At 61.7% G+C, this 12049-nt stretch overlaps 2 protein-coding genes across 2 annotated transcripts; both read left to right on the plus strand.

Annotated features, from left to right (window-relative positions):
• Positions 1-52: 52 nt before the first annotated feature.
• On the plus strand, positions 53-7236 carry PRSS56 (serine protease 56). Its single transcript, XM_033516841.1, has 16 exons — positions 53-310; positions 1743-1940; positions 2414-2467; positions 2791-2980; positions 3075-3183; positions 3263-3422; positions 3561-3703; positions 3835-3994; positions 4078-4266; positions 4359-4520; positions 4665-4728; positions 4939-5101; positions 5507-5660; positions 5754-5843; positions 6090-6205; positions 6334-7236. The coding sequence occupies exons 1-16, from the start codon at positions 166-168 to the stop codon at positions 6505-6507; spliced, it is 2271 nt and encodes a 756-aa protein (XP_033372732.1). The 5' UTR covers positions 53-165; the 3' UTR covers positions 6508-7236.
• Positions 7237-7425: 189 nt separating this feature from the next.
• On the plus strand, positions 7426-11577 carry CHRND (cholinergic receptor nicotinic delta subunit). Its single transcript, XM_015637369.3, has 12 exons — positions 7426-7614; positions 8288-8433; positions 8615-8659; positions 8750-8859; positions 8975-9130; positions 9333-9448; positions 9707-9907; positions 10258-10369; positions 10492-10606; positions 10800-11001; positions 11108-11226; positions 11312-11577. The coding sequence occupies exons 1-12, from the start codon at positions 7569-7571 to the stop codon at positions 11492-11494; spliced, it is 1551 nt and encodes a 516-aa protein (XP_015492855.1). The 5' UTR covers positions 7426-7568; the 3' UTR covers positions 11495-11577.
• The last annotated feature ends 472 nt before the right edge of the window (positions 11578-12049 follow it).

The raw sequence follows: 12049 nt of genomic DNA on the forward strand, positions 1-12049 counted from the left end.
CCCGAGCTGGCATCTTGGCGCGACATTAATGAACTCGCCTGTTTGTGTTCCCCCGGCCCCTCTCTCCTCCCACCGCCCGGGGGGCACCGTATATATCCATCCCTCCTTGCCTGCCTCGGGCATTTCGGGGGTTCCCCCCGCCTGCCCCCCTTTGCCCGCCCGGGGATGGAGCAAAGAGGGAAGAGAACACGGGACGCTCTTCTCGGGGCCCGGCTGGTCCCCCCCGTGCTTTTGCTGCCGCTGCTGCAGCTGGTGGGGGGGGCTCCCCTGGGCCAGAGGCTGTACCCCATGCCGGCCAGCATCCTGCAAGGTCAGTGGGGCACAGGAACGGGGTGTCTTTGCGGAAGAGTTTGGCTGGAGATGGGGTGGCTGTAGGAGGCGGGACCCTTGGGTTCACCCTAGCGTGCCTGTGCTGCCTGGACTGGGTGTCAAGTGCCGCCAGTGGCACTAGGGGACACAGGGGATGCAGGGCATGCTGTGGTTTATGCCCTGCGGCACCAACACTCCCCCTGGTCCTAGTAACTGTCCCAGACCCAGGGGACACTCTGCCACAGCATGGCCAGCAGGAAGGTGGCTCTGCGTGGGTACAGGTGGTCACAGGTAGGGGCACACGGGGGGATGCACACATAGGGCAGGCACAGGGACACATGGGCACATGCAGGGACAGGAAGACACGGGCACATGGATTCCGGTACACACAAGTGTGCACTCAAAAGTGTGCACAGAGGCACACCTGCCTGGGCTCACACCCTGTCTCTGTGTACAATAGGCACACAGAGCCCTGGGCATACACCCAGGTGTGCATGTGCCAGTCCCAGCAGGGAAGTGACATCGGTGGCTGTCACTCTAGGTAATGTCAAGGGGTGACAGGCCATGCCCAGCCTGACACCATGGTAATACCAGAGCACAGGCACCAGGCAGGCTGGGGGCATCCCATGGCTGTGGTGGGGGGCAGCGGGGGGGCTCTGGGGGTCTGAGCACCCTGTGTATACCCATCAGCACTGTCGAGCCGGGGGACACTGGTGCTGGAGGCGGCACTGAGGAGCGCACTGCTGGCACTGGAGCGGGCACTGTCTGAGCAGCAGCGGCAGTGGGGTGCCTGCGGGCTCTGTGCCCCCTGCCTCTTCCCACCTTGCGCCAACACCACCGGCCACTGCCCACGTGAGTCATGACCCCATTACCCCCACTGCCCTGCCCCCAGGACATCCTACCCAAATAGAAACCAGGATTCCCAGATAAACACAGCCCAGGGGTCCTATCCAAAAACCATCCCATGCCCAGATGATCCTACCAAAACCTGCACCCACGCCTGGAGGCTCTACCCAAATATTTATTTGGATGCCTAGATCATCCCCTAGAAATCCTATTAAAATGATACCCCAAGATCTTATCCAAACCATATTCATCCCCTACAGGCTTAACCTACAAGCTTTTACCAAAACAGTACCCAGACTCCTGAAACATATCCCTAACTGCTAATGACCCTTCCCAAACAGTTCCCATCATATCCAGATCTTACCAACCACCTGGAGCCCTATCCAAATCATTGCCTGATCCCTTGTGAACTTTTCTGATATTCACCCCAAAAGCATACCCCTGTACCCAGAAGACCTTACCAAACATGTTGACTCCACAGCCTATTATGCTCCCTTCCCACCCATCCCAAAGCAGAGATTGGGGTGGCCTGGGCAGAGGAGCACAGGGAGGACACAGTGATGCCCACAGCCCTGCTGTCCTTGCAGCACCAGCTGTGCCCCCTGCCATGCCCCCCAGCTGCCAGGCCCTGCTGTATGCCCAGGCACTGCCCGAGCTGTCCCAGCGCAATCAGGCACTGAGCCAAGCCTGTGCCCCCTACCAGCGCCTGTGCCCGCCTGAGGGGGCCCTGCACACCTGCGCCCCACTCAGCGCCCAGCTCTGCCGCCACCGCCTCCAGGAGTGCCGTGAGTGGGCACCTGCACCCCCCCAGCTCCTCCCAGAGATGGGAGACCCTACAATAACAAATGGGGTATCCCCAGGGAAGGGATAGGGGGTGTTGGGGTGACAGAGGGTGTTGGGATGGAGTGGGGAGATAGTATGATAGAGTGGGGGATCTCTGGTGGAATGGAAGGCTAGGAGATGGATCTGGGAAGGGAATTGGAGATTTGGGGGATAGAGGTATTTGGAGGGATGAGCAAATTGGGCTGGGACACTGAGGGGCAACGGAAAATCTGGTGGGAGAAGTGAGCAAGGGGAAACTGGGGAGACTGAGTCACTGGGGGTGATGAGCACTCCCTGGGGTGGTACAGGGGTGTTTGTTGGGGCTGATGGGGGTCTGGGGGAACTGAAAGGAACTAGGGCGATTTGAGGACACCGGGGCTGTGGTGGTGACTACGGGGAGATTGTCCCCACATGCCATGACAGCCTATCCCTGCAGAGACGGTGGCCGCAGCCCCGAGTCCTGACGCAGCAGCGGAGGCGGCAATGCCAGGTGAGCCGGGGCGGCCCCGCCGTGCCCACGCCACCCCCCCACACCACGCCGGCGGGCGCCCCCGGCCCCCGGCTGCCCGCTGGGCCGAGGGGCAGAGGTTAGCGTCGGCAGCTGCCGGGCTGCGGGGTGCCCCCGGCCCTCCGCCCGCTCGCCTCCGTGAGCACGATGAGGCTTGACAGCGCGCCCGACGCGCCTCATCTCCCGCCACCCCCTCCACCTGCCACGGCCATCCCCGGCCACCCGCGCCCACCTGGGAGACGGGGTGTCCAGCAGCCCGCCTGCACGACATCAGACATCAAAGTCATCCCGACTTTGTCCCCCAGGGAGCTGTGGGCGCCGCGGGATCACACAAGCCAACGCCACAGCCCCCCGAGGACGGATCATGGGCGGCAGCGTGGCCCCGCGGGGCGCCTGGCCCTGGCTGGTGTCGGTGCGGCTGCACGGGGAGCTGATGTGCGGAGGGGTGCTGGTGGGGCTCTCCTGGGTCCTCACGGCGGCACACTGCTTTGGCGGGTACGGTGGGAGCAGTGTGGGGATGATGTCTCTACAGAGGCGGGCACGGGGAAGCACCATCACCCCCGTAACTGGCTGCCCCCCACCCCGCCAGGAACCGGAACGAGCTGGCCTGGACAGTGGTGGTGGGCGACTACGAGCTGGGCAAGCCGGGAGCGGGCAAGCGGGCAGTGCCCGTCCGGCGCATCCTGCCTCACCCTAAGGTCGGTGGAGGTGGGCAGCACCCACACCTACATGTGCACGCCCAGGGGCCCCCACTGACATCCCCGCGTCTCCTTCCAGTTTAATCCAAAGACGTTTCACGGGGACTTGGCGCTGCTGGAGCTGGCAGTGCCGCTGGCCCCATCATCCACCGTCAGCCCCGTGTGCCTTCCCAGCGGCCCCGCGGAGCCCAGCCCCGGCACCCCCTGCTACATCGCGGGCTGGGGTTCCCTCTACGAAGGTAAGAGACACCGTGGGGTGTGCCCCTCTGTGCCCTCCGGGGTGTCCAGCCCCAGCGCACCGAGGCAGAGCAAGGGGTGTGAAAGAGAGGGAGATGGCCGGGCACAGGAGACCCTGTAACAGGTGCCTTGCCTGGCAGAGGGACCAGCAGCCGACGTGGTGATGGAGGCGCAGGTGCCCCTGCTCAGCCAGGAAACGTGCCGGGGTGCCCTGGGGAAGGACCTTCTCACCAGTGCCATGTTCTGTGCTGGGTATTTGTCTGGAGGCATCGACTCCTGCCAGGTACCACCGTGCCTGAGGGACTGTCAGCACCCCACTTCAAAAATCCCTCGCACAGTGCCAGGCACGTACCGCAGCCCGTGAGTACGGCTGGAGTCCCAGCCCAGCCCAATGCACAGGCATTTCCCCTGCAGGGCGACTCAGGGGGCCCGCTGGCTTGCGAGGACCCCACTTCGCACCACTTTGTCCTCTACGGTATCACCTCGTGGGGTGATGGCTGCGGTGAGCGGGGCAAGCCAGGAGTCTACACCCGTGTCACTGCCTTCACGGACTGGCTGAGTCTCCAGATGGACTGTGAGTGCTGCTGGCTGCACCGCGGGGTCATGGAGATGCCCAGGGGGTTTTCAGCACTCATGTCAGTGCCGGTTCTCTCACAGCTGCCCCTGGCAGCCGAGAACCGAGCTGCTTCGACCTGCTAGCCTTGGCACAGCTGCCCCCCGAGCAGCAGTCCCCAGAGCGCGCCCGTCTCTGCGCCTTCTACGCCGGGTCCTGTCGGGCGCCTCAGGGCCGGGCCACCTGTGCCCGCCTGGCCGAGGAGACCTGCCATGCCAGAACGAGACGATGTGGTGAGCTGGGGGTCATGCCAGGGCTAGGGTGAAGGGAGGGACCCCATTTCTGACATGGGGCCAGGGCCACATCTCTACCTCTGCGCCCACAGAGCTGCACTCCTATGCCCAGACCTTGGTGGATCTCCTGCGCCGGGCTGGGGACTTCATCCGAAATCAGTTGGATTTCTCCTTCTTCACCCGCACTCTGCCTCAGCTCCTGGGCAAGATCTACGGGCACTTCTTCCCTCCCCGTGTCCGCAGGGATGCCCCAGGTACTCTCCCAGGCCGGACCAGCCCATGCCCATTTGGGGTCCCCTCAGTCTCCCCTATGCTGGTGGATGGAGCATCAGCCCCTTGCCATGGCTTCCCAATAGGCCTCCTCTATCTCTTGTCCTGTCCTTTTCTTGTCCCTGCAGGCCTGGCTGTGGCACAGGGCCAATCCAGCCCCACAGCAGTGGGACCCCAGAGACCCCCCAGCAGGTGAGGTGTGGTGGGCCACAGGGTGAAGGGCTAAAGAGGCTGGGGAGGTGGTTGAGATACTGGTGGGAACTGACTTGCCATTTTGGGGACAGCCTGAAGCATTTGGATCCTGTTCCTGCTGCAACCAGAGCATCCCCCCAGGGTGCCCAGGTGGGGTGAAGAAGGTGGGCACTGCCCACCCAGTCTGAGCTCACCCCATTGTGCTTCCAGGTGGGGGGACAGGCGGACGCCTCCCTTTGCAGAGCTTTTTGGGGTAGTGGGACCCCAGTTGCAGGACTGGGTGGAGGCTCTGAGGACCATGGCAGGGGGCAGCCATCTGGTGACAACACAGAACAGGGAGCAGCTCCCAGGGGAGATGCAGCTCTTCCTGCAGGTATGTGGGGAGAGACAGGCTGGGGGACCCCTGTCCTCCCGTGACTGGGCCACAAGGGACCAAACACCTTCAGTTCCCATGTCCCCTCCTGACATCCCTTGGTCCATTGTCCTCTGTGCAGCCACAGAAGTGGCATCTCTCACTTTGCCACCACAGAAGGGGCATCTCACCATCCCCAGCTGAAACCAGTGTTCCCAAATCCAGCCAGTGCGGAGCCAGCCATGGGTCTGACCCTGCAGCTCAGGATCTGACCCGACACAGCCACAAAGCAGTTGCATGTCACCAATGCCCTGTGTGACACCAGCACACCCATGCTCTGCACTCTGCCACCATGCACGTGGCTGTGCCCACGGGTGCCTTGTGGGTGCCCCATCACCCATCCTGTCCCTCTCTTCCCTTCGTCAGGGTGAGGATGTGGTGGAGGAGATGGTGGCACAGGGACGAGCCTTCCTCACCCAGCTGCGGGCAGAGTTGGACCTTGGCACCACCCCAAAAGCCATGGAGCCACAACAGGCATCTGGAGAGCTGGCAGGGACCCCCGTGCCAAGCCATGAACCCCGTGAGCCTGGAGGGACTGGGGGAAATGGGGCAGCAGGGTGTCCATCCACAGGCCAGCTCTGTGTCTGGGGTTTTACACCTCTCTCGGTGGCAGGGTCTGCACTGAGGGAGAAACGTGAACTGGTGCCCACGGAGCTGCCCAGAGTGGTGGAGGAAGAGGAGGAGGAGGCAGGTGTGGGCAGAGGTAAGCTCCCACAGAGCCTATGGGGTGCTAGGTATCCCCATGGGGACGGTGACAAGCCCAGCCTTACACCCCTGTCTCAGGGCTATCCTGTTTCAGTGGGACAGTCTTTTGCTGTATTCCCCGCCCTCTGCCCATGCCCCTCTGGCGTCCCCAGAGCAAGGGTGCTCCTCCCTGTGGTAGGGAGCAGCACGGTGCCCCCACGATTGATCCCTGATGTCCCCTCCATGTCTCTCCTGCCCGTCCCAGGGGCTGCAGCCTGTCCTGGCCTCAATGAGTCGGCAGTGCGGGTGGGCGCGGTGCGGGACCTGTATGCCTGGGTGCTGCGGGTGCCCGAGGCAGACCTGGCCATGACCTTCCAAGAGGTGAGTGCCCCATCCAGCCACTCTGAGCCATGCACCCTGGCAGCCAGGCAATGCCATCCCCCAGCCTGACACTGTCCCGCTCTACCCTTGACTCCCCTGGGACTCACGGTACTGTTGTCTCCCCACAGATCCTGGTGGACTTGGGCTCCAAAAACACCCAGGGACTGTACCGGGCACAGGTTCGGGCCACTGTAGGGGGCCGCCCCACAGCCTTCACTGGTCTCGTGGGGCTGGAGAGTGACTCACTGGCCCGTAGCATGCCTGGCCTTGTCGCTCTGGCCCTAGAAGTGCTGAAAACCTAATGGTGCCCCTGGGGCAGTGTGCCAGCATGGGGAGAGGGCACCAGGGCACGTGTCTCTCTTGTCCTTCAAACTCACTCCACTCCCCGTCTCAGGCTCTTCCACCCTTTTATCTCCAATTGTACCTCAGTCTCTCTTCCTACCAGCACTTCCTTCCCCAGGGCAATACGGCCCTGGTGGGTACCTGAAGTACCTCAGCCAGGAATCACAGTCCTCCTCTCCCCTGGGACCCCCACCTTGGCAAGACCACTCCCACCCCATCTTCCCCAGAGGCACCTGAGCTGTTATTTATTTGTACAGAGAAGGTTTATTTTTCAATAAAGAAGGGTTCTATTTTCCAGTAGCTGGCGAATGTGAAGTGAGTGCTGTGTCACCCAGTGCTGGCTAAGTGGGTGACAATGGAGGCACTTTCCAGGGGAGCTATGACATCCCATTGCATCCCCCTTCCCATCCCCCTGTACTCTGAATTGATGTCTCCAGCCTTGGTTCCTGCTGTGTCCACCTTGGCACAGAGTCCCCTTCCCCCTCCCTAGGGGTCAGACACCCCTCCTGCCCATGCAGCACCCACAGCCCAGCACTGGTGCTCACCCCAGTGACACTCTCAGCACCCCACATGAAACCTCCCGATGCAGGGGCTGAGTGTGCACAGGGTCTGTGATCAGTGGTGGGTGCCAGCCCTGTGCTTGGGCACCAGTGGGTACCTTGGGGACCCTGCTGTGGGGACCCTGCCTCTCCGAGCAGCATCCCAGGACTGCTGAGCAGCAGGAAAGGGACGGCTGCTCCCCGTGCCCAGCAGTGCCTGTGCTGGGGTGCCCAGATTCAGGGTGATGGGCTGACACCTGTGGGGCTGGCAAGACCAGCTGTGCCTGCCCATCTCCCCTTCCCTGCACGTGGCGGTGCCGGAAGAGAGGGGCTGGAGCGGCTCTCTGGTGCCGGTACCCTTCCCCCTCAGCACCTGGCACCATCCATCTCCCACTCCCTCCGGCAGCCGGACATCCGCTCAGCCAGGCCAGGCAGGGAAGCAGCCAGGGCCTGGCACGGAGTGAGGGCACCGTGGGCACCACATGGGGAACCTGCTGCTGGCCCTGCTTGGGGCACTGATGCTGTCGGGTGAGCAGGGTCTGGGTCATGGGGTGCCCTGTTGCTCTGCTGCATGGGGTACCAATGGGTTATGGGCCCCTTCGGTGAGGCTGGTGGGAGATGATGGTGGGAGGGTCCAAACTGGGCACTAGGGTCCCCAGGGCTGCATTTTGGGTATTACCTGGCAGAGTCTGCTCACTGCGTGTCCTTTGTGCTTCTTTTGTGGCTGTGCCACCCAGAGCCATGTCCCTGCCCAGGCTATGTGCTGCCAGTGCACAGTGTCATTGTATCCATGTGTCCCTGTAAGTGCCTGTCTGTCCCCAGTCTATGACCATGTGTCCCTGCACACGCTGGTCCATGTGTGTTCTGTATGTAAAGCCACCTGTGTGCACAGCTCCACCATATCTGTATCCAGATGTCTCGTGTCTGTGTCCCTCTCTGTGCTGGGTTTCTATCTGTGTGTTGCTCTGTGTCTGTGCCCACGTCCTTGTCCCGTGACCATGTGTGACCATGTGCTCCCACATGTCTGTCATTCCTGCATGTCCACGGCTGGTCCCCTGTGCAGCACAGACATGCAGTGTCCTGGCCTGTTCCTCTCCCCTCTATTCTTATACCACCCTGCCCTTGCCAAGCATCCTTAGGGGGGTGGCACTGGGCCCAGTAACCCCTGAGCCCCCTGGTTTGCCTGACCCCAAACCCTCAGGTGGACTCTGTGTGAACCACGAGGAGCGGCTCATCCACCACCTGTTCAAGGAGAAGGGCTATGACAAAGAGTTGCGCCCTGTGGTCTCCACTGACGAGGTTGTAGATGTCTACCTGGCCCTCACCCTCTCCAACCTAATCTCACTGGTGAGCCCCAGTGGGGAGGGTCCACTGTGGAGTGCCCCCCAGCCATGCCTCCCCCCTATGTGAGGGAGGGTGCATGGGAGGGAACCCTGAGGCTGCTCTCCCAGCCCTGGATGCTGAGGGTTGGGGGTCCTGGGCTGGGGGGACAGCCTGGCATCTCACTGCCCCATGTTTCTGTTTGCAGAAAGAGGTGGACGAGACACTCACCACCAATGTATGGCTCGAGCACGTGAGTAGGGACAGGTGTCACAGCATCAGTTGTGCCACCATGGGGTGGCCCAGCATGGTGAGGGGGTGAGCTGTGGATTCTCCCGTCCAGGGCTGGACTGATTACCGCCTACAGTGGAACAAGTCTGAGTTTGGGGGTGTCCAGGTGCTCCGCCTGCCACCAGACATGCTGTGGCTGCCGGAGATAGTCCTGGAGAACAAGTGAGCTGTGCCCTAATTTCCCCTCCCAATCCTTCTGCACTGTTTACAGTGCATGTCTAGGACTCTCCTGGCCCCTTCCCAACAGTGCCATAATCTTGTCTCCCTCTTGGCACAGCAATGATGGGCTCTTCGAGGTCGCCTACTACTGCAACGTCCTCATCTACAACACGGGCTATGTCTACTGGCTGCCACCTGCCATCTTCCGCAGCACCTGCCTCATCAATGTTGATTTCTTCCCCTTTGACTGGCAGAACTGCTCCCTCAGATTCAGGTGCTGGGTGGCTGGGTCAGGGTGGCCATGTTGTGCCTGGGTGCCTGCTGCTGCCAGCGCCTCCCCTTGCTGTTGAGGTGCAGCAAGGTGGGGGTCTGTAGGTGACTTGGTGGCCTAAGTCCATCATGCTGGAGGTCAGGGGGGGGTTGGGTGGGGGGTACCCAGCAGCCCCTCACTGTCTGTCCCCCCGGCTGTGGTCCAGGTCACTGGCATACAGTGCCCTGGAGATCAACATGCACTTGAAGACGGACAGTGACCCAGACACGGGGAAGTCTTACCCAGTGGAGTGGATCATCATTGACCCTGAAGGCTTCACAGGTAATGCTGGTGCTCTCTGCCATGTCCTGTGGCAATGGGACACCCTGTAAAGAGGGGGACAGCGGTGGGGGGACACTTTGGAGCTGGGGTGCGCTGCCATAGAGAAAGTTCACTATCAGGGGCTTTGGCATCCTGGCACTCATTCCACCTTGGAATGCTATCCACACCCTGGTGGGGGAGGCTGGTGCTAGTGAACCTGGTGAGGATGGTCATGGCGGGTGTCCCCCATGCTGTGTGCTGTCCCCTGTGCCCTGGCAGAGAATGGGGAATGGGAAATCATCCACCGCCCAGCCCGCAAAAACATCTACCCTGACATTCCCGTGGACACCAGTGAGCACCAGGACATCACCTTCTACCTCATCATCAAGCGCAAACCGCTCTTCTATGTTATCAACATCGTCATACCCTGCATCCTCATCGCCTTCATGGTCATCCTCGTCTTCTACCTGCCCGCCGACAGTGAGTGAGCCCTGTGGCATGTGTGCGAGTAATGGGAGTCACATCCATGGGGCACCTCCGTGTCCCACACCTGCACCAGGTCCTGGGGCACAGCAACAGCCTAATGCCCAGCATAAGGACATCCTGGAACTGGAATATCCCCATGCAGAACACCATCACCCCAGCCAGGTACCCTGGCAGAGGTGCATTTGGGCATAGGATATCCCACACGGGACCTCAGGGTACTCCCACAACAGAAAACCCCAATATGGGGCACTGTATCAAGGGACACTGGAAGAGCAAACCCTGCACTGGGGGTTCTGCTAGAGGTACGTGGGGCAAGGTTTTCCCTGAGCTCACCTTTTCTTCAGGCGGTGAGAAGATGACCCTGGTAATCTCAGTGCTCCTGGCCCAGTCTGTCTTCCTCCTGCTGATCTCCCAGCGCCTGCCTGCCACTTCCCATGCCATCCCCCTCATCGGCAAGTGAGTTCTGGGCACCACTGAGTGCAGCGGGGACATTGTGGAGTCCCTTGGTGCCAGAGGGCAGCTCTGCCTGTGCCCAGTCCCTGTGGCAATGCTGGCTCCAAGACCATGCTCCCTACCAGGTATCTGCTTTTTATCATGCTTCTGGTGACAGCCGTGGTGATCATCTCCGTCGTGGTGCTCAACTTCCACTTCCGCACCCCCAGCACCCACATCATGTCTGACTGGGTCAGAGAGGTGAGTGGGGTGTGGGCTGGGGTGGGTGCACTGGTGGGTACAAGGGTCACACTGTACCCCACAGAGGACATGGGACACCACAGCCCTGGCACTGCATCTGTGCCGGATGGAGTCTGTGGGCAGAAAGTGGGGACAAGGTGGCAACACTCTGGGGAGGTGGCCAAGGGACACGACACTCCCTGTTGTGTCCCAGGTCTTTCTGGAGAGCCTGCCCCGGCTGCTGGGCATGACACAGCCATCCGAGAGCCCGGTGGGCGCCCCGTGCATCCGGCGCTGCAGCTCGGCCGGCTACATCGCCAAGGCAGAGGAATACTTCAGCGTCAAGTCCCGCAGCGAGCTCATGTTCGAGAAGCAGTCGGAGCGGCACGGGCTGACCAGCCGCATCACCCCTGCCCGTGAGCCACAGCCCCTGCGCGGGGACAGACGGAAGGGTGCCGGGGATGGGGTCTGCCGGGCTGGCAGCTCTTTGGAGCCCATCTCACCATCCCCTCTCATCCCCAGGTTTGGCGCCGCTGGGCATGGACTCAGGCGAGGAGAAGCCCTATGAGCACATCAAACCTGTCATTGACAATGCCAACTACATTGTCAAGCACATGAGGGAAGAAAACAGCTACAATGAGGTGGGACCATGGGCACTGGGGGGGCAGGGGGGCTCCCTGTGCCCACTGTGCCCCCACACTGCCTGGCTCCTGGCTCTCTCCACAGGAGGTCGACAACTGGAACCGCGTGGCCCGGACCCTGGACCGCCTGTGCTTCTTCATCATCACCCCCACACTGGTGGTGGGCACTCTCTGGATCTTCCTCATGGGCATCTACAACCACCCGCCACCACTGCCCTTTTCTGGAGACCCCTACGACTACCGGGAGGAGAACAAACGCTTCATCTAGAGGGGTGTGGGGATCCCATGGGCCAGCCTCTCCCCACCTGTCTTGGTTTGGGAAAATAAAGCTGAGTACTTCTTGCCATGGGACACTGAACTGGCGGCTGCCCTCAGTGGGCCCCACTGGGCACAATGCCCAGCCTGAACACTGTGTGTGTCCTGGGGAGGGTGATGCCCACCCAGGGAACGGGTGTTGTTGGATGGACCTCAGCTGTGGCTGGAAGGGGTGATTGTCAGAGGGGATGTGGTGGTACTGGCCCTGCTATCCCTGTGGGCTGGACACTTGGGGCAGCATGGGCTAGGGAAGGAGTTGCCCCCCCCAGCATGGCACCATCCCCTGCAGACCCACTGCAGTTGGCAGAGATGCCATCAGTGCCCACATTTTCCCCATGCCCCCATGATCCCCCAGCCAGCCCCACAGTGTCCCCCCAGCACACCCCATCCCACAATGCAAGGCTGGGGGCCCAGAGAGGTGTCTCCTTCCCCAGATCAGCAGTGGGATGCCAGGGCTCTGGTTTCAGGGGACACAGCTGACTTCCCCCCACCGGCAGTGGCCCAGGAC

The sequence above is a fragment of the Parus major genome, chromosome 9, assembly GCF_001522545.3.
Source record: "Parus major isolate Abel chromosome 9, Parus_major1.1, whole genome shotgun sequence".
NCBI lineage: Eukaryota > Metazoa > Chordata > Aves > Passeriformes > Paridae > Parus > Parus major.

What these genes read in the sequence shown, in the direction of transcription:
- PRSS56 (XM_033516841.1), top strand. Translation starts at nt 166, where the DNA reads ATGGAGCAAAGAGGGAAGAGAACACGGGACGCTCTTCTCGGGGCCCGG. An exon ending in GCGGCACACTGCTTTGGCGG is followed by an intron (nt 2,981 to 3,074) that starts GTACGGTGGGAG and finishes CCACCCCGCCAG; the next exon opens with GAACCGGAACGAGCTGGCCT. An exon ending in TGTCCGCAGGGATGCCCCAG is followed by an intron (nt 4,521 to 4,664) that starts GTACTCTCCCAG and finishes TTGTCCCTGCAG; the next exon opens with GCCTGGCTGTGGCACAGGGC.
- CHRND (XM_015637369.3), top strand. Translation starts at nt 7,569, where the DNA reads ATGGGGAACCTGCTGCTGGCCCTGCTTGGGGCACTGATGCTGTCGG. An exon ending in CCAATGTATGGCTCGAGCAC is followed by an intron (nt 8,660 to 8,749) that starts GTGAGTAGGGAC and finishes TCTCCCGTCCAG; the next exon opens with GGCTGGACTGATTACCGCCT. An exon ending in AAGAAAACAGCTACAATGAG is followed by an intron (nt 11,227 to 11,311) that starts GTGGGACCATGG and finishes CTCTCTCCACAG; the next exon opens with GAGGTCGACAACTGGAACCG.